Source organism: Wolffia australiana, chromosome 3, assembly GCF_029677425.1.
Source record: "Wolffia australiana isolate 7733 chromosome 3, ASM2967742v1".
Taxonomy (NCBI): domain Eukaryota; kingdom Viridiplantae; phylum Streptophyta; class Magnoliopsida; order Alismatales; family Araceae; genus Wolffia; species Wolffia australiana.
In genome coordinates, this window is record NC_135837.1 from 9,732,367 (window position 1) to 9,758,667 (window position 26,301).

The following is a 26,301-nucleotide window of genomic DNA, read 5'->3' on the forward strand; positions in this document are numbered from 1 at the left end:
AAAGGTATAAGTATCATTTGTACACCTAGAAGCTAATGCTTTTGTTCATTATGATACATGTGGGTACAACTTATGAATTCATTACACATTTATATTCTTTCTTAGTACTTATTTAGGTCTTGGAGCGATTGAATTATTCCACATTCTGTATTATTTAATATCAAATGGATCATCCATTTTCCCCTCCACTAACCCAAAGGGTATACATATTGGGAATATAAATTATTAAAACACCTTATAATAATTTCCTTTATTATTTTTCAAATATGATAAGAGTGCCCTCTCAAGTGTGATAATATGTCTAAATATAAACTCCATACACTCAAAATAATTTATTTTTTGAAGTCCTGAGGGATTTCTCATTCATCTTCATTCAAATAAACATTTATTCATTATTACTCTCGTGTGATGTTTATAATGAAGTCTTTAAATACATAAAATGACTAAATGAATTATGACGACATCATAATACACTGAGATTTAGCCTTTAAATATGTATTCTAAATAGCACCACCTAATCCCACTCATATGATGAGTTGGCTTATTATAGAGCCATTAGTGTGGAACCATTGAGGATAGATAGTGGGTGCTCTTTAGGGAAGGGTTTCACTAAATTCATCCCTGAACTTTGTTACATCAAACTATGAATCATGTTCATTCATATTACGGTTGTATGAGTGGTCATTAGACCTGAGATACCAAAGACAACTTCTGGATGCCAATTTTGTATTATTAAAATTACTAGTGCGTCTCTAATACAACATTTTGATCAATATTAGCTTGGATCTATCAAGATGTCCAAGAAGGTGCTTGTGTACGTTCACGAAGATGATTGTGTCTTAGCTCGGATGCAGTGATATGATTTTCCCCTACATGTATGAGAGAAGATTCACTCAAGGAATAATATATGGTAGTTGAAATATCGAAGGTGTTATTAGATGCTTTTTCCTTGCATTAAAATTTTAAAAGAGTGACATATTAGGATTTTGTGGTTCATAATACATTGAATCAGTTGGGAGTAGGGAATGACGGTGTCGGTATCGGTACCGGTTTTTTTCAAAAACCTAAACCTATACCTAAACTTCGGTGCGGTCTCGGTTCAGTCAAAGATCGGTTCGGTTCAGTAAAATCTATAGTTCAGTCATGAATACCAACTGAGAGTCATGATCGAAGTGAATAAATTAAAATATTCATAAGTGAATGAATCAATTTAAGAATGTAAGTAAAACTGATTTACCACATAATTAAAGAAGATTTATGTAAGAGTTTTAAGGGTTTTCTATTTCAAAACTTCACAAGGGAAAAGTGATTTTTAAATTTATTTTTACGTGATTCTATATTTTAATAAAATATATTTTAATGAACGTATTTTCATAAATGTGATTGTATATTTTAATAAATACATTTTAATAAAAGTAAAATACTAAACATCATTGTATATTTTAATAAATACATATTAATAAATGTATTTTAATAAACATGATTGTATATTTTAATAAATACCTTTTAATAAATGAATTTTAATAAACGTGATTGTATATTTTAATAAATACATTTTAATAAATGTATTTTAATAAACGTGATTATACATATTAATAAATACATTTTAAAATATGTATTTTAATAAACGTTATTGTATATATGAATAAATACATTTTAATAAATGTATTTTAATAAACATGATTGTATATATTAATAAATACATTTTAATAAATGTATTTTAATAAACGTGATTGTGAATTTTAATAAATACCTTTTAATAAATGAATTTTAATAAACGTGATTGTATATTTTAATAAATACATTTTAATAAATGTATTTTAATAAACGTGATTATACATATTAATAAATACATTTTAAAATATGTATTTTAATAAACGTTATTGTATATATGAATAAATACATTTTAATAAATGTATTTTAATAAACGTGATTGTATATTTTTATAAATACATTTTAATAAATGTATTTTAATAAACGTGATCGTATATTTTAATAAATACATTTTAATAAATGTATTTCAATAAAGGTGATTGTATATATGAATAAATACATTTTAATAAATGTGTTTTAATAAACGTGATTGTATATATGAATAAATACATTTTAATAAGTGTATTTTAGTAAACGTGATTGTATATTTTAATAAATACATTTTAATAATGTAATTCAATAAACGTGATTGTATATTTGAATAAATACATTCTAATAGATGTAATTCAAGAAACATGATTGTAGATTTTAATAAATACATTTTAATAAATGTATTTTAATAGACGTGATTGTATATATTAAGAAATACATTTTAGTAAATCATAATTCCTCCGCGTCCAAGTTCAAACCCCTGTAACTCTTTCAAATACAATGAAAATATGTGATTCCAAGTTCTATGCATTTGTATGAATGTTAGCTACTAATCACAAGTTGAACAGTATCTTGAAAACTATTTAAAACTAATGTTAAAGATGTCAAACTTATCATAAGGTTCGAGGATAAGCAAAATTTGGAGGCCAGCCTTCTTTCCTTTAAATCTTGATTCGCCCTGTACCAAAAAATATGACTCCGATTTCTATGGATTCGGTTCGGTTGATGTTAGCATCAAATATCCTCTTCAATAAATGCTGAAAAGCTACTTGAAACTTCCTTTAGGGAGTGAAATAACTCTCTAGCTTTTGGACTGTGATTCTCAGATAGCAAGGACAAGGCATGTTTGAAATTAGGCCTCAAAACTGTTTATATGGAGTTAGAAATATGAAAGAGCATAATGGTAATTTATTAACGGTCCAGCAGTCATATGTAGTAATATTGATTAGACAATATAAAACATTAATCCTTTTAGTTTTAAATTTTTATATTAAGTATTTTTCCATAAGTTCAAAACACATTTTCACTTTAAATAATATAAAATTTTAAAGTATGCTTGCTACATCATTTTACTCAATATGACACCTTGGATAGTACTATCTTTCATATAGTTAATCTCCATTAAATCATCAATAAATTCAGCCTTATATACCCGAAGGTAGTAATTGTTGGGTTCTCGACGCCTTCATTTAAATGAACAACTCAAAACGATTCTCAACAAAAGACTCAAAATAGAATCGTAATGACATCTTTAAAATATGAAATGAATAACCTCGACACGGATCACATCCTTGATTCTCTCAATCCTCGAACAAGCCTTGTGGATCTGTTGATGTGTGCAGCCTTTAGATGTGTCCATATGATCCTCAACACATCAAATCTCCTCCATCTTGACAAGCTCCATTCAACCTATGTCGCCATCAGTACACCATCCTGGTTGCCCAGTAATGGAATGGAGCTATGGGAAAAAGGAGAAGGGGAAGGCCTCTAAACAATTCTAGCCTTGAAATATTTTGTTCAAGGCTTTCCCCTATTTATACTAAGCCTTGAAATCTCCAAACTTTAAGTATATCTTCCGACTTCCAAACTTTAAGTATATCTTTAGGCCCATGTATCAATCTAGTTAATGACTTCAGCATTCCAATTACCTTTATTAGCCTTCAAAATTAATTAATGATGTTATAATATAGATTAATTAACGTTGGATCTTTTTAACTCGATCGATAAGTCGAGCCTCCAACCCATGGGGTGCCGAGCTACACTTGGTATTGACTCACTCATGGAACCCAACTCTCATCAATTACTGTGTATGTGAAGTCCATCATCCACTTGAGGGTCCTAGGATGACTTAGGGTATGGTCAACTATCAAACCCTAATCAATCATCTGCCTTGGCGAAGGACCGATATTTCTCCGATGCGTTCGAGAATCATTTAAGAACTCTTCTCTGATATTTCCCTACCTTGGCCAAGGACTTCATCGCATCATCTTCCTTGTCTTGTGTTATACTGAGGATGGACGATCCCATCTTGACCATTTAATTATCGTCGTGAGCTTCTTAATGCACCCGAACTAAGGCTGTTTATCATCTCACAATTGGAGACTCGTAGGTCATAGCCAACACACAACTATTCATCCACAAGACGTCTTTGGTGTCTCATGTTTAAGGACCACTTACACAACCTCGATGTGAATAAACCTGATTGACAATTCTATATAATACCATTCAGGGATACCTGTGAATCAATTTATTGAATTATTTCCACTAAAGAACACCCACTATCTATCCTTATTGTCTCCACACTAATAACTATGGGACCAACCAACCTCATCATATGAGCGAAGCTAGATAGTGTTATTCTATCTGGATACTTCTATGTCTTTCTTGAGTATCCTTTGAATAAGAATATTAATAACTTATGATTAAAGACTAGTCATATATGTATTACAATCTCATCACAATTCTTTAAATCTGAACATGTATTCATGGACTTCTTTACAAGCATCAAATGTGCACTATAATGAATACATTCTATTCATCAACATGAAACAATGTATGGAATGTGTGATTGGCTTGCCAGCCGTTTATATGTTTATCAATAAGAGTACGGGACGAGGGATAATAGTGATAACATACCAATGTTAGACTATTCTGAATTTATATGTTTAATTATATTAACATAATCGTTCACGTGAACTACGAAGATAAAAATGGTTAAATAAATTTTTAGAATAATATTATGTTTTCCCCAAATTTTTTCATGTACTTTTTTTGTGGAATTTTTTGATATAAAGTTTGTAAAAATATTAATTTTTAAGCTGGAATATATATTTTGGAAATTTCCATGAGCATAATGTAAATTATTTGACGTGTACTATGAAGATCATAATGGTCAAATCAATTTTTAGAATGATATTATGTTTTCCCCAAAATTTTCATATATTTTTATGGAATTTTGTGATATAAATTTTGTAAATAAATTAATGTTTAAGTTGGAATATTTTTTTTGGAACCTTCTAAGAGCGTAGTGCAAATTTAGATTTTATGGTGCGCTATGAATATTAAAATGGCTAAATCATTTTTCAGAATGTTAATATGTTTTCCCCAAAATTTTCATGTATTTTAATGGAATTTTGTGATATAAAGTCTGTAAATAAATCAATTTTTAAGTTGGAATTTTTTTGGAATTTTCTAAGATCATACTATAAATAAAGCAAATTTATTCTACAAGTTTACCATTATTTTCCATTCACTTTATTGGATGGCAACCAATTACTGAGATTCAATAGTTATTTGTCATAATAATCATCGTGAAAGGTGGTCTTCTGTTAGCACCAATTGTGATTAGGGAAGGACATGGTCCGGTCTTGGTGCGGTTTTACCCAAAACCTAAACCTAGATCTGAAGTTCGGTCCGGTCTCAGTCTTGGTCCACTCTCGGTCTAGTTTGGTCTTCGATCGGTCAAATTGACTAATCAATGTGCAAGTCCATGTTAAGTTGACTTGGCCTTATTGCTGCATCTAATGTCACCTTTGGAGCCTGAAAGAGAGAGAGTAAGACAGTGTAAGACAGTGAAAGAGTGAGAGGGCGAGACTGAAAGAGAGAGAGTGCATGAGTTATGGAGGGACAAAGGGAGTAGGAAAGAATGTGAGTGTGAGAATGTGAGAGGGAGAGGGAGAGAGTGAGAGTGCAAGCCAGAGAGAATACCAGAGGGAGAGCGTAAGGCAGTGAAAGGGTGAGAGGACAAGACTGAGAGAGAGTCTGTCCATGAGTTATGGAGGGAGAGAGGGAGTGGGAAAGAAAGAGAGTACAAGAGGGAGAGAGCAAGAGAGTGAGAGAGGGGGAGAGGAATATAGTTAGAGAGTGAGAGTGTGAGAATGCGAGAGGGAGAGGGAGAGAGTGAGAGTGAGACTGAGATGGTGCAAGCCAAAGAGGATACCACAGGGAGAGTATAAGACAGTGAAAGAATGAGAGGCCAAGACTAAGAGAGAGAGAGTGCATGAGTTATGGGGGGAGAGAGGGAGTAGTATAGAAGGAGAGTACACGAGGGAGAGAGCAAGAGAGTGAGAGAGGGAGAGAGGAATATAATTAGAGAGTGAGAGTGTGAGAATGCGACATGGAGAGAGGGAGAGAGTGAGAGTGAGACTGAGATAGTGCAAGCCAGAGAATACCAGAGTAAGACAGTGAAAGAGTGAGAGGCCGAGACTAAGAGAGAGAGAGAGAGAGAGAGAGAGCAGGAGAGGGAAAGCGAGAGGGAGAAGGAGAGATTTCAGTAGGGAGAGAGTGTGAGAGGGAGAGGGAGATAGTTCAGTAGGGAGAGAGTGTGCGAGGAGAGGGAGCAGGCAAGAGGGAGAGAGTATGAGGGAGGGAGAGAAGGAGAGCAAAAGAGAGGGCTAGCGAGCCGAGAATGAGAGGAAGAGAAGAGAGTGAAAGTGGGAGAGAGGTTGACAAAGAGAGGGAGAGAGAAAATGAAGGTGAGAGAGGAGAGGGAGAGAGGGAGAGAGGGTGAGAGAGAGGGGCCCTTGAGAAAGGAGAGGGAGAGCCGGTGAGAGAGAGGGAGAGAGGAGGAATGGGAGAGTGGGACAGAGATAGAGGGAAAGAAAACAAGAGGAAGAGTGTGTGAGTGGGAGAGCGGGCGATAGGGAAGGAGGGAGGGAGAGCGAACAAGGGAGCGAACAAGAAAATGAGAGGGAGAGAGTGAGTGAGGGGGAGCGAACAAGAGCGAGAATGACACCGGAAATATGGGAGAGAGAGCTCAGGGAGAGAGAACGAGAAAGAGAGAGGGGGAGAGAGGGGGCGAGAGACAGAGAGAACAAGAAAGAGAGAGGGAGAGAGAGAGAGAGAGAGAGAGAATGAGAAAGAGAGAGGAGGAGAGAGGGGGTGAGAGACAGAGAGAACGAGAAAGAGAGAGGGGGAGAGAAGGGGCGAGGGACAAAGAGAACGAGAAAGAGAGAGGGGGAGACAGGGGGCGAGGGACAGAGAGAACGAGAAAGAGAGAGGGGAGAGAACTAGCGGGAGAGAGGGTGTGAGAGAGAGGGAGAGAGAATGACCAGGAGAGAAGGAGAGAGGAGTAGAAATCAAAGTTGGAAACGAAAAAGTGGAAATTAACATATCCAAGTTGATTAAATATCCAGAAAAATCCCCCGAAGAATTATGTTTTCTCAATGTTTTTGAGCATAATGATTACAACTCTTTATAGGAATCTTCTCAAGAACTCTTAGATTCTTCAATTGTTGAGATGGATATATGCTCTCTAGACGTAAATATTGATTTGAAGCCGTTACCATCAATGTTAAAGTATGCATTTCTAAGAGTAAACAATGATTTTCCAGTTATCATTTCATCATCTTTATCTTCGAATCAAGAAAAAGAATTACTCGACATGCTTAGTGAACTCTTAGATTCTTAGTGCATCTACATGTGTTCATAGAATTTTCAGAGGAAAATGTTAGACCCACAAGAGAATGCCAAAGAAAATTAAATCCCATCATGTAGGATGTAGTTAGGAAAGAAATATTGAAATGATTAGAAGTTGGTTTTATTTATTCAATTTCTGATAGTTCTTGGGTAAGTCCTATGCATGTAGTCCCTAAGAAAACAGGAATCACCATAAGCCGGAATGATCAAGGGGAAGAAATTCAAACTAGACTATCAGCTAGTTGGAGGATATGCATCGATTATAGGAAGCTTAATGCAGTCACATAAAGGATCATTATCCACTGCCCTTCCTTGATCAGATTCTGGAAAAATTAGCAGGACAAAATTATTTTTGTTTCTTAGATGGATATTCAGGATATAATCAGATAGAAATTCACCCCAACGATCAAGAAAATATTACTTTTACTTGCCCATTTGAAACTTTTGCATTTAGAAGAATGCCAGCTAGACTATGTTATGCACCATCTACATTTCAAAGATGCATGATGGCTTTATATTTAGATCAAGTCAGAGATTGTCTAGAAATTTTCATGGATGATTTCTCTGTTTTTTGGAAAAATTTTAACACATGCTTGAAAAGGTTTTGCAGATTTGCATGGAGAGAAGGCTAGTACTCAGTTGGAAAAAGTCCCATGTCATGGTCTAAGAAGGAATAGTACTGGGACACATGTTCAGCATCTTTGGAGTGGAGGTGGACAAGGCCAAAGTGGAGGTGATCCATAACCTTCCACTCCCCACCAACACCAAGAAACTTAGAGGATTCCTCAGTCTCGTAGGCTTCTACAAACAGTTCATCAAAGATTTGAACTTCATAATTGACGATGCAGGAAAATACGTCTTTTTGTAGATAAAGGAAGCGCTAGTGAAAGCACATGTTCTACAAAACCGTAATCAAAACAGTTGACGAACTTATTGGCTAAAGATGTGAACTTCATAATTGACGATGCAGGAAGTACGCCTTTTTGCAGATAAAGGAGGCGTTAGTGAAAGCACTTCTAGTAAAAACTCCAAACTGGAATCACCCTTTTGAACTCATGTACGATGCTTCCAATTTTGCAGTAGGAGCAGTACTTGGTCAACGAATTGAAACGAAGCCTGGGGTCATTTACTATGCTAGCAAAACCTTAGGAGATTCTCAGGTACACTACACTACAAATGAGAATGAATTGCTAGCAATTGTGTTTGCATTAGATAAATTTAGAGACAAAACTATTAATGCAAGAATTTGATTTGGTAATTAAGGATAAACGTGGGTCTAAAAATTTTGTAGCTAATCATTTATCCCGACTAAATACGAGTAACCCAATTCCAATTGTTGAAACGTTTCTCGATGAGCATATCCTTAAGATTAGCTCTAGAAAAGTCCCATGGTTTGCACACATAGTGAACTATTTAGCTCCAGGAAGAACCCCCAGAGGATTGGTCTGAACAAGAGAAGAAGAAATTTATGAGAGAAGTCCAATACTATTTTTGGGAAGATCCCAAACTATTTCACTTAGGGGATGATCCCGAACTATTTCACTTGGGGATGTTCAATCTCAATATGTTATGTTATCATAGGCAGCTTCGATAAGGGCGTCCACATCCACATCTGGAATTTGATCTGGACTAAGGAAAAAGGTCGTCGTTTGGGTCGGGAATCTGTAATACCGGTTCCTTCGAAGGAGCGACCGCCAGATGGGGCCTCGGGTAACATTCTGTTGTACTACTACACCAGTACTAAATCAATCAGTAGCGCCTTTGTTTTATGTGAAAATATAACATAACATTATCCAACAGACGGTGTGACTTTAGGAGCAAAGAACGTGATGCTAATATAATAAGTAAGAAATCACTTTTTTTTGGTAATTCGGGAAGTCCTCGGAGGGACTTCCCGAATTACCGTACCGGGGAATTCTACCGTACTCTGTGCAGCTATGGTTATTGATCCTGTGAAGCCTACCCAAAGGTTTAGGCCAGATTGTAGGAAGTGGGTGATACGTTTTTGTGTTCCTATGAGAAGCTCGCCAGACAGAGAGTCAACCCTGCCCTTCCCATTCTTCGTGTGTAAAGTTGAATAAGCAGCTTCATTCTACGCGGGAGCAAGAGTTCTTCAATAAGTAATCAATAAAGGTGCGAGGGAGCAGAAGCGACGGCGGTACAAAGTAATGAAACGAAGGCGTGAAAGCAGTTCATATATGAGGCGTGAGGAGCCTTCAGATTAAGATGAAGACGAGCGAGGGGGTTACGAAGTGAAGATGAAGATGCTAAGAAGTCAATGAAGATGAAGATGAAGAAGGCGCGGAGCATTCTCGCTGATAAGAAAACTGAATTTGATGTCGATTCATCCACATTTCCATTCCTTGAAAGCTAATTTTGAGGAGATGTGTCCCAGAAGATGAACATCGAAATATCTTAGAGTTATGTCGTTCATCTTTTTGTGGTGGACATTTTGCATCAGAAATTATAGCTTCAAAAATTCTTCAATGCAGTTTTTTCTGGCCTATGTTATTTCAAGATTCATACGAGTTTTGTAAAAGTTGTTTAAAATGTCAATCCATGATCAATCTAAGAAAGACTGATGCCATGCCATTAAAACCAATTATAGAAATTGAGATCTTTGAGGGGTATAGATTTTATGGGACCCTCTCCACCATCCTTTGGACATGAGTATATGTTGATGGATGTGGATTATGCGTCCAAGTGGGTTGAGGCAATACCCACAAGGACAATCAATCATAAAGTAGTACTGAAAATTTTAACTCAATACATATTCTCTAGATTCGCATGTCCAAGAGCAATAATTAGTGATGGTGGATCCCATTTTAAGAATTGTCCATTCAGATATCTACTTAAGAAATATTGAGTAGATCACAAGATGACCGCTCCATATCATCCTCAAGCTAATGGCCAAATTGAAGTAAGTAATCAAGAAATAAAGAAGATCATAAAGAAGATAATATGGCCTGATGGTAAAGATTAGAGTGAGAGATTACCCGATGCTTTGTGGGCATATAGAACAGCCTATAAGGGACCCATTGAGTGTTCCCCTTATGGACTCGTATTTGGTAAAGCATGTCATCTTCATGTTCAGATTCATCATCGAGTTTATTGGACAATTAATGGTAGGAGCTATGATTCTAGAACTATGATCTATTCCTAAGTGGTTAGGATATCTGGTAGGGTGAGGAACAGACATGAAAATAAAAAGGGTTGAAGTACTATTTTCTAGGTTGAGTGCCAAGTGAACCACCCATCATATCACTTTCCACTAGCTTAATCTCTCAAATGAAAGGGATCTTTGTTAACAAGAATCTTTCTTGGGTTAGGGGGGATCATTTTTTCAAGGCTTAGAGCACAAAATTACTTTTTTTGATCCACCTTAAGCCATATTTGAAATATGTCAACTTCACCCAATTGCCTACCCTACCTTGAGCAATTACTGGTTATTGTTATCCCTATAGGAACTGATAATCTCAATTTTAGGGTTAAAATTCGTCGTTGGTGATTCAGATTATTCAACAAAATATATTTAACCGTACTTTAAAAAACTTATTTAGTGATGAGTGTGGATCATCTCCACAGGGAACGATGATTAAGGAATTACATTCTTATACTAATGATGATGGACGAGAGGATCGACGAAAGTAAGATTTGAGGACGTGAGCTAGTGATATCGATAAAAGATATGTAATTATAAGCTAATTTAACTTAAAGAAAAGAGTAAGTGATTGTGATGGATATGACGATGAACGACGGTATGAACGAGGATAGTGGTTGGATATGGAGTGGTACGATGGCAAGGATGGAGAGATGAGAGAATGGGGGATGTAAGTAAGTGAAGTGATAAATGAAACGTTGACAAAAAACTATAACTATGATAACGATGATGTTGGGAGAGAAACAATGTAAGGCAAAGACACTTACCTTAGATACTTACGTTCCACCATGATCACGGTGATTTGCGAGTGCCGGTAAGCTCCGCCTCTTCTCTTTCGTCTCTTCCCATACACCCAAGACACCGAGAACAATCTTGATGGATCTCAAAACTCACTATCTTTCAATAAGACCACAAGAGTAGGAAGCAAGTTCAAGATGATTTTTACAATGATCCAGGCCTCTATTTATAGATCAGAGGGTATGGATATAAAGAGGAGGGGAAGATCAAAAGTTATGGCCGTTGGAAGTTGAAGCAATCCTAGCCTTTAATTTCTTCTCTATCCTCATCAATGTCATCGATTTCGTGCATATTAAGAAGTCAAAGCGCTTGGTATTCTGTGGCTTTTCATATCATGTGGCTTTTCGTATTCTGTGGCCTTTCATATTCCGTGGCTTTTTGTATTCCGTGGCTATTTGTATTCTGTGGCTTTTTGTATTCCGTGTCTTTTCGCATTCCGTGGCTTTTCGCATTCCGTGCTACATGCACATGACAAAAGGGCAAAAAACAAAGACAAAATCTCTTTCTCGATGCTGACGTGGCGGCGCATTGGCGCGCCACATCACCCTATGCCATAAAAAAACCAAAATACTTAAAATTTCATATTAAATAAAATAAAAACCCAAAAACTACGTATAAATATATATATATTGACTCAGAAAAATCATATCTTTCCAAATTTAATATCACACAATTCCAGAAAAATCATATTTATTGTCAAAACTTATATTCTTTTAGAATATATTGTTATAAAATCCTAAAAAATACATAAAATTCAAAAGTTTGTTCTAAAAATAGATTTAATCATTTTAAGCTTTATAACATACAAATATGAGTAATTTAATGCATAAAAACACGTTAATATGATAATATAAGGCACTAGAAATGCATGCTATCAAAAACTCATCTATGCCATAAGACCGTATTACTTCTGATATGCTTTACTCCCATACATTTCTCCTCTTCCCTTTGTGATATCATTCTATCACTGTTATCCTTCTCTGTGTCTTCATCTACGTCATCTCATCTCATCATTGTCATTAGTAGCATGAAAGTAGTTTTCTTTGAGATTACTTGATCAAATACCTCTTTTTTTATAAAGCTTCCAAATTTTGCACCCCTTTACAAAAAAAAATAGAAAGACAAAAAAAGAGAGAGAAAATGGGGTTTGTTCCGGAAGCTATAGTTAGAGGAATTTATTGATCACTACACACATCATCTTATACTTACGAGACAAACACTTATGTAGTCCACACTTATGAAGATTGTCCTCCACCATCATCATCATCATTCTCTACTTCGTTCTAGTGTATTCCACTCATTCATCTGTTATTGGGAGTAAGCTATCTAAGTATTACTTATCCACCTGACATCCCTTACCTGTCCTTACCCATTCTTTTGAGCCTTCCACCATTCGTTTCTTTCTTTTCCCTTAGGTAGATAAGACTTCCACTAGCCATGATTTGTTGATACACAGTTGATATTCTATGCTCAAAGAAGAGGAGAAGAATGTTCACCTTTTAACTTCAAGTGGGAGGAAGGTTAATAGGGAATCCCAACAGTCAACATAACTGTCACAAGTGAGAGAGTGCCCTAGACTGGAAGGAAAGGGAGAGCACCACCTTGATTATAGTACCATAACCTGCGAGAAGTAAGCTTCCTTCTTCATGACCACCAGCTCTTTCAAAAACCATGAGGGACTTCATCATTTGTGGTCCAGCAATGCATAGAAACATTCTTACTTAGACTAGGGGACTACCAATGATTTAAGTTGGGGGGTCTAATAACATGCATTTTTAGCACCTTAATCTGATCATATTTACATTAAATTACTGATATTTTCATGTTATCAAGTTCAATATGATAAATTCTAATTTTAGAATGATGTTCTGAATTTTATGCATTTTTAGGTATTTTTGGGGATTTTATGATAATAGACTCTAAAAGAATATAATTTTTTGAGACAGAATATGATTTTTCCAGAATTTTTAGACATTAAATTTGAAATATATGAATTTTCTAAGTTTAAATATATATTTATTTGTATTTTTTGGGATTTTATTTTATTTAATATGAATTTTAGAAGATTTTATATGCTTTATTTTATCTCGCTCCGCACGTGTCGTCGTTCGATTCGTCAAACGATGACGAATTACAGCTATCAGTGATGATTAGCGACAGCCAATTATTTAGCCGTGCAATCATGGATTCGCGATTCGCGAAGAAATGATTGCATTTATGACTAACACCAGTTTTTGGACTTTTCTGACATAAGGGCAACATGGACGAATGAAAAAAAGAATTCATTTTTTGCAATAAATACGTGCATGGGCCAAGACACAGAATGACAAAATATAACTTTTCTTCTCCTTTCTATTTTTTCCTTTTGAAATAGCGGTGGGCGACGTGATCGCACCACATAGCGCCACGTGTACACATGGCCCACGCAAGTATACATGGCACACAGTTGTCAAATTCTGAGTGGATAAAAGGAAGAAAGTGATGATGTGGCATGCGCTAACGCGATGCCATGTCAGCTGAGAAGAATATTAAAATATAATCTTTTTAAAATGTTCTAATTAATCTTCTCTTTTGTCTTTTTCTTCCTACAGGTACACGTGGCGACTCCAGAAAAGTGCACACGCGGAAGACGAGAAGACAGAATTTCAAGTGATGTGACAGTTCAACCGAAATGGAAAACGAGGAAGCACTAGAGACGATGATGAGGAGAGAGAAAAAATAAGGGCTAGGATTGCTCTAACTTCAAACGGCCATACCTTACAATCTACAAATCCAACTGAGCTGAAGTTTTCACCACTGCTTCGTCCCCTCCTCTTTCCATCCATACCCTCTGATCTATAAAGAGCTTTCTGGATCTCTGTGAATGTCATTTTGAACTTGCTTCCTACTTGTGTGGGCTGATTGAAAGATAGTGACTTTTGAGATCCATCAAGTGTGTTCTTGGTGTCCATGGTGTGTGGGAAGAAGCATAAGAGAAGAGGGGGAGCTTACCGGCACTAGCAAATTGTCGTGATCCTGGTGGAACATAAGGATCTAAGGTAAGCATCTTTGCCTTATGCTGCTCTTTTTTCAACATCATTGTTAGCTTAATTAGAGTTTATATTTATCTTTTCACTATCATTTCACTCCCTTATGTACCCATTATCTCGTCTTCCCGCTCTACCATCACATTTTTCACGCATTTGATCACTATCATATCTGTCATGTCTTCTTCCTTATTCTCGTAACACGTCTCATAATTCTACTTTTATTTCCTCTTTTCTTTACTAATTTAAATTGAATTATAACCATTACATCCATTTACTGGACATCACTAGCTCGCCTATTTTATTATCGTCTTTATCTCTTCTCGTACTGATAATCACTATAGTACGAGAATTAAATCCTTAATCATCATTCCCTGTGGATATGGTCCGTACTCATCAATAGCTAAATATTCTGAAGTAAGGTTAAATATATTTTTATTGAATAATCTCAATTACCAACGATGAAGTAAAACCCCTAAATTTAAGATTATCACTTAGAATGAATTAACTTTACAAAGTGATTTGGTTTTATGGACTTGGTTGATTGTCCAAAAATAATATGCAGTATAACTAATACCAATCAAGTTCGATTAAAACAATAAAATGAGATCCTGGAATCATCTTTTGTGAAAACCATTCCACTCTCACTTTGATACCTAGAAGAGTACATCAAAGTTTTTCATATGTCCAACCACTAAAAGTATATACGTGATTGCTTGAACAATTGATCTCCTCTTAAAGTGACAAAATCCTCCATGACGGTTCAGTTGATCCTCTCATCATCCAGTCTCATAGAAGAGGGAATTTTGAGAAAGGGAGAAGATAAGAGGGGCAGCTAGATCTGGATGGCATGGGCATCTAAACTGGGTGCCCCCTGATAAAACACTAATTATTACATTATAATCATGGATTAAAATGATAATATTTGCATTTTACCAAGACTAAATTGATAAGATGTATTTTTATAAGGATATTCTGATGTTTTGGTATTTTTTACAGATTTCCCCATCATCATAGCGGCCAATCATTTGATGATGAATAATTATTTATTTAATCAAGATGACAATGTGGACCAATTAAAAAGAATTTGTTACAATTGCAATAAATGCAATCGTGGAGAATGAGGAAAAAGTAAATGAGTGAGAGGTATGAAAAACTCATTGAGTTTAAGGCAATGAAAGCTAAATATGCCAAAAGTAACAGTTGGTTACATGGTGCTATCAGATTGTCTGAGATGGGAAAACAAGTATCCATGGTGTCGGAAACCACATCACCACATTTACTATTTAATTCAATCATTAGATGCACTTTATTTTTATGTGACCCTATTTTAATGGGAAAAGTACATAAGGCATAAATGTAGCACGTGTTGATGTGTTGCCACCTCACATGTAAAATCATCGACTTATTTTATTTCCATTTTCATATTATTCCACATGGGGACACGTGGTACTATCAAAGCCATCGATAACGATGATGTTGAAAATCATGACCAAGGGTTGGAGAGAATAATTTCAATCTGAAACAATAGAGGCCCTAGAAAGGAGACAGAAAACCTTGTCTTAAACTTACTTCCATCAAGCTTGTTCTTGGGCCCTAGATGTTTGAAGAGAGCCAATAGAGAACATAAAGATTAAGATTGATTTAATCAAACCAACAACCAATATTACTCAAACTTCAAACCTTGATATCTAATGATTCAAAAGGCCGATTGAGTTGAAATTTTTGGTGCACATTTGCCTTTGTCCCCTCTTTCCATCTATTACCTTGGTTTATAAATTTATTGTGCCAATTTTTGTAAAAATCAATCTTAAACTTAATTCCATCAAGCTTGTTCTTGGGGCCCTAGGTGTTTGGGGGAGCTTACATATACTCACAAGTCCCTGGTGTCCCTATATGACATAAAGACCTAGGATAAGTGTCTTTGCATCACAATATTTTCTCATCATCATCATCATTGTTAGGTTAAAACCATAATCCATATCATTACACCACATCCATCCACTTTCTATCACATCTTGCACCTTTCAGATCACTGTGTCTTCATCATCCCACTCACCTAAATTGTTGTATCATCACATAATTATCTATCTTTCTGTACATCTTATTAACTCATCATTGTCATTTCATATTTTAACTCACTCATATCACTCTATCCTATCTACTATCCTTTATATTAATCATCTTGATATGATTAAAAATTAGGTATCACCTATTACCTCACATTTTTAACATCTTTCTACCTCTTATTTTATAAGTATCTTTTCTCATATTTTAATCACCATTTTAATAATTTAAAGCACTAGGTTTTTTCTTATACTCATAACTACCTAGATTATTTCAAGGACTATAGGCTTTTATAAGTTTTTAACTAAACTCAAATAAAACATCAACATTAATCAGCTGCCTATTTATAAGTGTTCTAGATATTTTTCAAAAAAGTCCAAATAACTTAATTTTATCCACCAACGTTCATCTGTCATGTGTGTGATACTTTAGGCCTAGATATCAGCCTTGTTAATAAGTTTAATGGCATAATAACATTAGTTGACCAAAATTATTAATTAAAAATATCAATGTGTAGATTAATTAATCAAGGATTTATTGAACACAATTGATAAGTTCAGTTTGTAGCCCTTACGATGCCAAGCTACGCATCGTTCTCTAGAAGATATATAGTGATTGAACACTCTAATGGAACCATAATTATCTTCAGTTTCCTGTAAATAAAATCCTTCATCTACACGAGAGTCCCTTATAGCTTACGGTATGCTTGACTGTAAAACCTTACTCTGTCATTCTAGTTAGTGTTGAAGTGCAACTGATATCATTGGAGAATGTCTAACCCAATATCTGCCTACCCTAGCCAAGGAATTTGATGCATCTTCTTCCTTGACTCAATCTCTTCCTATAATGAGGGCGATGATCCCATCTTTATATACCCAAGCTAATACTCCTTTGAATCATGTGATATGAGACTCGTAAGTTGAAGTCAAAATATAGTCATACATTCACAATATATCTTTGGTAACTCAATTTCTAGGATCACTTATACGACCATGGCATGAATCAACCTGATTGTCATTTATGTATAATACCATTTAGGGATTTATACTGATCAAGGGGAACTCTTTTTTAAATTGCAACCATCATTCATCCTTAGTCTCTCTAAACTAATGCCTACATGCCATGGAGTGTTTTTCATTCTTATCACATAAGTAGGGTCATATAGTGTTATTCTTTCGTAAGATTCTGATGTATATCTTAATTTTCTTTTGGATAGAACTATTTGGAATACACGTTTAAATACGACTGATAAATGTATTATGATATTATCATAATTCACTTAGTTATTATTTGTATTCAAGAAATTCATTATACACGTCACTTGAGAATAATAATGAATAAGCATTTATTTGAATGAACTTAAGCATGACATAGAAGTGTGATTGGCTTGATGTCTACATAATATATATCAATATCTAATGACATAAAAGAGTCTTGGGTGAAAACTTTAGTGGCAGATTCATCTCTCTCTCTCATGTCCTTCCGTAAAATTGGTTCGATGAATAGATTTTGAATCCATGTAAAATTTATCTCGTAATGGCACCTACATAGGTAAGCCAATTGAAATAAAGTAATTTTGAGATCCATCAAATGTTATTGGTGCAAGTTGTCGGTAGAAATTAAAACACAAAATATAAGTGGATGGAATCTCTTGTCAATGCAAATTGCCTTGATCCTGGTAGAATATAAGGATTTATGGAGAGTTCCTTGCACTTATGGGGTCTTCTTCACAATATCCATCCATCATATCCATTCATACATCCGTATCCATTCATACATCCATATCTAATTTCTATCATTCGTCATCATCATACACCGTGCCCCCTTATTCCATTTTTATAAACATTTATACACATTAATTATTACATATATATCCTTACTTATTAGCTTTTCACCTCACTGTATTTCTTTTCTAATAAAGTATCTCTTCTTATCCCCTAAGTACTATTAAAAAATGCATTGAGAGAACTCTTGATCATCTCTAGCTAATCACATTTTTTAGAGTCAATGTATTATATTAATCATAATTATTAACATAATTATCATGGACAAATTATCACCAAAAATTGTGTTCACCAACGAGCGAGAAAGAGATAGAGTGGAACAAAGAGTAGGGAAAAAAGGATGAAGAGTGATAATAGATTATTTTTATTTTCAAGAGTATAATTCATGATACTTAAAAAAGTGCAGTCATTTAATATGATAACAAATTGTATATAGTATTCATTAAAATGGTTAAGTGGAATGAATCTTGATCATTATTTTATATCGAAATGTTCATAATGGGAAGTAATTCGGAAATTCCACTCCTCGATTTTTTAATAATCCTTAATGAATCATCCAAAATGAATGTACTTTCAGATTTTTAGTTTCTAGGATCCCATATAACATTAAGACATTAGGAAAATTCAGAGTCATGAGCTGTAGATAAATTGTAAATCAATTTTATTTCCTACGCTATTTAAATAAGATATCATTCACGTTATCTGGTATCCATTCCATTATCGATATCGTCATCATTATCAATATCAGCTAAATGATGTCATTATCTTGTCCTTTTTTCATGGTTTTCAGTATCCATTATCTTATCCAATTCCATCTGTAATTAATATCCAACATTAATATAAATTTCGATACCGCAGCATGTTTTTTTTTAGGATAAGATACAGATATCATTTAGTAGCACCCATTTCTCTCAGAGAAAGAAGCTCTCAACATTTGGATACCCATAGTTCCAAAGTTTTCTGATGCATTCACAGAATGTCTTCTGAAACTTTACCTTAATGAGTAAAGTTTAAAATGAACATAAGTTGGGCAAAACTCATTCAAATGTTTTCTTTATAGAATTATCTGAAGTCCCTCTCCAAACTCCTCCCCGGCAACGACGCCGCTTGAAACCCTTACCTGCAAATCTCTTCTCTTCTCTTCTCTTCTCTCTCTATGTCGCACTCTCTCTCTCTTCTGCTCTCTTCAAGCTGGAGCCCCAATTGGGGGCGACGCCACCTTCCTCGGCAGCGCCTAGCCTCGTCCGGCGCTCTTCCTTCTTCCGTCGCATCCTTTGCGTCTCTGAATTCTCCGGGGAAACAATTTTCGTCGAATTTCCCATCTTCCAGGTTTCTAGGGTTTCCTCTGAGGGCCTCCAATGATGAAGAAATCCAGCCGGAAGACTCCTCCGCTGCTAAAATCGATGTCCCAGATGCGAGAGGATTGAGCACTCTGCCGGAAAGATTCCGCGGTCTGACCAGGGAAGCTCCCGATCGCCCTTTGAGGTGGCCTTGGCTTGTGGGTATGTGATTAAATGGGCAAATGTGGTTTTTTTTTTGCGTTCTCTGGTTGGTTTGATTTTATTTCCTGTAATATTTTTATCAATTCTATGAAGAATTTGTCAGATTGATCTATGGGTTTCGATGTGGGCTCGTTCAAATTGATCTTCGTAAAGTATGCGATGAATAAGGATTTTTTTCGGTTATTCTGTTCTTTAGACCTTAGTGGATTATGCTGATCTTTTTCGCTGCCTACAAACATGATCTTGTTCATCACAGGCAACCGTAATGCCGAATGATTTTCCCAAGAAACGTGTAGTTCAGCGACATCCGAATGTTGGCTGGCACCATTTCAAGTTTCGAATTCCGTGGTAATCAGTTTCTCAGGAACATGCAGACGAACTGAATCTTTTTGTGGTTTTTATAAACATTCCAGTCTAATTAAATCCAAATTTAAGGGCCATTAGAGATCTCTGAATTGTTTGTTCATCTATTTTTTTTGCAATTCTAGTAAATATTTCATTGGCCGCATGCAGATGAATTGAATCTGGTTAGAGTTGTGAACAAAACTGACCCTTCTCTGATGAACTGGATGCAGCTTTGGGCTTTGCGGTTTACACATGGCGAGCAGTACTTTGGGAACTTGGCAATTGGAAGACTGCCGCCGCCGCCATTGGCGGTGCTGTGTTCTACCTATTTAAGCTCTTCCTTGCCCTCCTCTACCGAATCATCGGCCCTCCAATCACAGCCATCCTATGGTGCGTTGACTTTGCGGTCAACTTCTCGATTTCCATCTATTCCTCCATTGTAGCCGCCACCCCCGTGCCAGAGCTGCTCTGGGTCATCGTCCTTGCTGCAGCTGTAATGGCTGCCGCCGAGGCTGCCTCGCCGGGCTCGGTCAACTCTCAGCAGCATATTCTCACAGCCGCCGGTGTGTTGGGATACGTGGCTGTCGGAGGAGCACTCAATGGGCTGGTCTTTTGGCTGCTCGTCGGCGCATCTTTCGTCTTCTCGAGGTTTGTCCAGAAGAGAGACATTGTGACGGCGGTGTTGCCGCCGGCGGCACTGCTGGTTTCAATTGGGGAGCCATGGGTGAGGGTGTTGACCTTTGCTGCCTTCCTCGGAGTAGCCGTTGACCTGAAGTCAACATCTTCAGCTGATGTCGATGCCACCGGCGGGACAGCAGTGGGAGTGGCGCCACCTGTCCCGTTGCAGTTGGTGGCGATTGCAATCTGTGTTCATGTGGCGGCAAAGTGGCTTCGTCATCGCCACTTGACTTGGATGATTGTCTGATGTAAAAGAAATCATTTTCCCTTGGCATGGCAGGATCTCTTAGAGAGTTTGATTGCGTGATGATGATTTTTTGGGAGAGAATGAGAGTCAATACGTTTCTCTCTCTACCCTCTTACCTGATTTTAGATAATCAATTTTTAAGTTAAATTAAGATCATAGCTAAAGGACAGTTTCTTAAACAAATGACAATTTATGTATGCTAATGTTTACAATAATTTTAGAAGGATGATGAAGAAAGCTGTTCCTTCCACCTAGGAATCTTACAAGATTTGAAATGGCTTGCATCTAGGGTCCAAATTTTCAATGACACATATACGTTTATATTAAGACACTTACAAATTTTTGCACTGATGATACTTCTACCAGTCATCATCTTACAAATCCCAGTATTTAGGAGTGAGTAGATGTGATAGTTTATTTAGCAAAAGAAAATACATCAAATAAAGAAACAATAAGCTCATCTTGTGTCTTTGATTTCTGTCTAATAATCATATAGAAAACTAGGCAACTATGTGCTCAAGAGAAGGTAAATTAGTCCATCTTGGAACAAGCCAACTCTGGCCATGGACTAATTATGTTGCTTGTTATTACCAGTTAAATTTCTTTTCTATTTGACTTACAAAGGGACCCGCTTATGAGGATTAATATTGCACAAATTAGAAAAAAAAACTAACCAAAATTATGTTAATTTGGTCCTTTAATCCTGGAGCTTATGGAAAATTATTTAAAATTGTGGTCATAGAGAAAGTTCAATAAAGTGGTCATCCGAAAATCATCACATTTAAAGTTTTGGTGTTTACTTTATTAAATATGTACAATTTGGTGTTTAGCCAAAGGATTGCAAAACTTATTAGCTAGGGTTTAAAAAACGCAGTGATATGGCTTTTCCTACAATTAAATTAGCTAGCTATGCTGATATGTTAGGCATGATTTCATATTTTAGGAGCTGATTAGTATAATTAATTTTAAGAGCTGATTTATCTGATATCCATAATGCTGAAAAGTTCACCAATATACAATCGTTATCATACACAATCTGATAAGTTACGTATGATTAGATGATTTCTCAACATACATTCAGTAAAATAACTAAAGAATATTTATAGAATATGGAGTAAATCTCCAAAATATATGGGCAAGAACCTTACTTGATTCACACGCTTTACTTGATTCACATAATAGTTATGTGAAGTTCAATAAGGGCTATGAATTAAATAGATTTTATTTTTAATAGGCCTGAAAAATAGCATAAATAAATTGTTAATCCCCTGTCAAACATATCATGGAAAGTGAAGAGTTCCATACAATTCTCATAAATTTCCCAAGCATAAAATTGTGATTTAAGTTGTAGCTAGAAATCATCAAGGAGATCTATAAACTAAAGTTTATAATTATTGGGAAATCTTAAATAAAAGTACCATTTTTTTAGCAAATGAGATTTACTGATTGTTATGCCTATAGATGATTCTTCATTAATCCAATATTGAATGCCTAAAAAAGGTGCAGAGCCGAATTCAAATCTTTGATTTGACAGTTTCTTGAAATCATTAATTTCATAATGATATATTAATGCTTTAAAATACATCATAAACATATTCCGCAACTCTACTTGCACCAACGCCATACACATATTACCTTTTGATCAACTGGTGGGAGTATATAACATATATGCTTCAGTTGATCAGCACATGTATAATCTTTTGAGAAAAAATGGATCCATCCGAAAATCAGAATGGTTGCTCAGGCCCCTCCTAACAATCGTCCTATTTTTTGTGCAATCAAATGGCTAGGACAAACTCTTCATTCTCATCCTAGCCACAGACAACCTATCATGATGATGACACCACATACTTGTCCTTGTTTGCTCCGAATGACGAGGCTAAAATCGTCATCTACATCCTAGTCACACACGAATAATCATTGTCGCCATCATCCAAGCTACACATGAATCACACACAAAGCATTGTTGCCATCATCATTATCGTCATCATCCTAGCCGCACACAAAGCATCATCGTAATTGCCGCTTGAAAGAGCAAAAATAGAGAAAATTAACAAAGAAGAATCAAAATTGTAACCAACAGGACGTAGGGCATGATGATGTCAATATTATCATCGCTGTCATCTTCTAAGAGGGATGATGGCTGTGACCTCACATCATCATCCTTTTTTGCTCCCAAAACAATGATGACATAATCACCATCATCATCGTCGTCGTCGTCGTCATCATCATCATCCTACACATACATGTATCGTCACCATCATCCAAGCCACCAGGAGTCATCAAAGTCATTGTTATTGTCATCATCATCCGAGCTATACACGAGTCATCACCATAATTGTCATTCTAGATACCCATGGATCATCATTGCCAATGTCATCTGAATGAAAAAAATGGTGAAAATGAACAAAGATGATTCATTATTGTCATAATCAGGATGGAGGAATAGGGTTTGATGGTACAGTTTCTAGTAAGGACCTAAACCTTATCTAAATTTTGGTCTGGTTCTGGTCTGGCTCGTCTGGTCCCGGTCTAGTCATGTTGATTAATCAATGTCAATGTCAATGTCAAAGTCAAAAGGTTTAAAGATGACACGGAAGAAGAAAAAAAATAATAATAATAGAAGAAGTACAAAAGAAGAAGATGAGAATAAGAAGAGGATAAAAAGAGAACTAGACAAGAATGATATTAGAACAAAAAAAGGAAGATGAAAAAGAAAAGTACGAGAAAAATAAGAGAAAAATAAGAATGGAAGAAAAAAATGGCAATAGAGTAGAAATGACGAAGAAAATAAAAAGAGAAGAATATGAAAATAATTAGAAAGGAAGATGAAACAATTAATAAAAGAAGAACGGAAGGTTAAAATATTAATAAAAGAAGAAAAAGGGGATAAGAAGAATGGAAGATGAAAATAAAGCAATTGAAGAATAAAAGAAGAAGAAGAAGAGAATAAGTGGAGAAGAAGAGAAGAGAAGGGATATGGAAAAGAAGAAGAAGAAGAGAAGAATAATACAAGAACAAAAAAATGACATTACAGTAGAAACAAAGAAGAAAAGAAAAGGAGAAGAATATGAAAATAATAAGAAAGGAAGATGAAAAGATTAATAAGAGAAGAATAATAAGAAAATAAGAAAGGATGATGAAAAGAAAATCAATAGAAGAGGAAAATAAAAGAGAAGAATAATAAAGGAAGATAAAAGACTAATTGAATAAAAATAAGAAGAGAAGAAGAATAAAATAAGAAAAAGAGAAGAATAAAACAAGATGAGAAGAAAAGAAGAAGAGCAGAAGAAAGGAAGATTAGAAGAAGAATAAAATAATAAAAATATAATAATAAAACAAGATCAGACGAAGAAGAAGAGCAGAAGAAAACAAGATCAGAAGAAGAAGAAGAAAAGCAGAGAAAACAAGATCAGAAGAAGAATAAAACAAGAAGAAAACAAGATCAGAAGAAGAATAAAAGAAAATGAAAATAAGATCAGAAGAAATATAAAAGAAGAAGAAAACAAGAGCATAGGAACAATAAGAGAAAAAACAATAAAATAAGAAGAGATAAAAAAGGAATGAAGAAGAAGAAGAGAAGAAGAGAAGAAAACCAATGGGAAGAAGAAAAGAAGAGAAGAATAAGAAAGAAAGGGGGCGGCGGCGAGCATGAACACCTGGGAGGGGGGTGGCGGTGAGCACGAACACTGGGAGAGAGGGGGAGGTGGCAGCAATTGCGAGCACTGGAGGGGGCGGGCAGTGGCGAGTAGGACCCATAGCAGGAGACGGGGGGAGAGAGTGAGCATGTGAAGGGCAGGTTGACCAAAATTCTGTCCCGGCCCGGTTTGACCCTTGGACCAGTTCTGGTCCGACCAGCCACTCCACCCTGAAATGGCAGACCAATGGTCTGGCCTAATCAATCCCAGTCCAAAATGGCGAACCCCATGGAGGACAATCTCGTCATCGTCGTCGACCCTATGGAGGACATATTGTCACCGTCATTGTCATTGATCCTATGGAAGACATATCGTCACCGTCATCGTCATCGGCCCTATGGAGGACATATCGTCACCGTCATCATCATCGGCCCTATGGAGGACATATCGTCACCGTCATCTCATCGGCCCTATGGAGGGCATATCGTCACCATCATCGTCATCGGCCCTATGGAGGACACATCGTCATCATCATCATCATTGACCCTATGGAGGACATATCGTCACCGTCATCATCATTGACCCTATGGAGGACATGTCGTCACCGTGATCGTCATCGACCATATGGAGGACATATCATCACCGTTGTCATTGACCCTATGGAGGACATATCGTCACCGTCATCGTCGTCATCCCTATGGAGGACCTATCGTCACTGTCATCATCATCAACCCTATGGAGGACATATGGTCACCGTCATCGTCATCGTCATCGACCCTATGGAGGACATATCATCATCGTCATCATCATCGTCATCGACCTTATGGAGGACATGCCGTCACCGTGATCGTCATTGACCGTATGGAGGACATATCATCACCGTTGTCATTTACCCTATGGAGGACATATCGTCACCGTCATCGTTGTCGTCCCTATGGAGGACCTATCGTCACTGTCATCATCATCGACCCTATGGAGGACATATCATCATCTTCATTATCATCGTCATCGACCCTATGGAGGACATGTCATCATCGTCATCGTCATCGACTCTATGGAGGACATATCGTCACCATCACCGTCATCGACCCTATGGAGGACATATCGCCATCATCATCGATCCTATTGAGGACATATCATCACCGTTACCGTCATCGACTTTAGACATGGTCGTTCTGTTCTGTTTGTTTAAAATGAACAAAAAATTCGCACAAACGAACCACATAGGGGTCTGTTCGTTGTGCTGTTCTTTTTATGTGCGAAAATTAGAACAGATGTTCGCACAAATTCGCACAATCCGAAAAATTCGCACGAACCGAAAAAATTCGCACAAACCGAACAAATTCGCACAAACAAACATATTCGCACAAAATGAAAAAATTCTCACATAAAGTGAAAAATTGCATATAGTTGCTCATAAATGGCATGAAATTGCGCAGAGTTTGAAAAAAAATGTTCTGGATTTAGCAAAGTATAATAAACTAAAAAAATTATAAGTTATTATATATTATACCGATATATATAATAGGGGGGATAATTATTTAAATGGAGAGTTCAGTAGGGTGTGTTTGTTATCATGATGAAATAGTTTACTACGATGTTGGCAAATTCCAGAAGATGACAAGTGCTCAGAGAAAAATTAATTAATAATATATAAGATGAATACAAATTTAGTAGTAAAGATATTATAAATTTTTACATAGGAGATAATTTAATTAAAAAAAGAATTTGAGAGTTTTAATTAAAAATGAGTAAAATGATAAAGAAACATCCAT

General features: G+C 36.0%; 1 protein-coding gene across 1 annotated transcript; it reads left to right on the plus strand.

The window, feature by feature from the left end:
• Window positions 1-19,172: 19,172 nt before the first annotated feature.
• EMB1923 (embryo defective 1923) lies at window positions 19,173-20,948 on the plus strand. The gene is made up of 2 exons (XM_078572454.1): window positions 19,173-19,618; window positions 20,194-20,948. The coding sequence occupies exons 1-2, from the start codon at window positions 19,273-19,275 to the stop codon at window positions 20,886-20,888; spliced, it is 1,041 nt and encodes a 346-aa protein (XP_078428580.1). The 5' UTR covers window positions 19,173-19,272; the 3' UTR covers window positions 20,889-20,948.
• The last annotated feature ends 5,353 nt before the right edge of the window (window positions 20,949-26,301 follow it).

What these genes read in the sequence shown, in the direction of transcription:
- EMB1923 (XM_078572454.1), top strand. Translation starts at nt 19,273, where the DNA reads ATGTCGCACTCTCTCTCTCTTCTGCTCTCTTCAAGCTGGAGCCCCAAT. An exon ending in GAGGTGGCCTTGGCTTGTGG is followed by an intron (nt 19,619 to 20,193) that starts GTATGTGATTAA and finishes AACTGGATGCAG; the next exon opens with CTTTGGGCTTTGCGGTTTAC.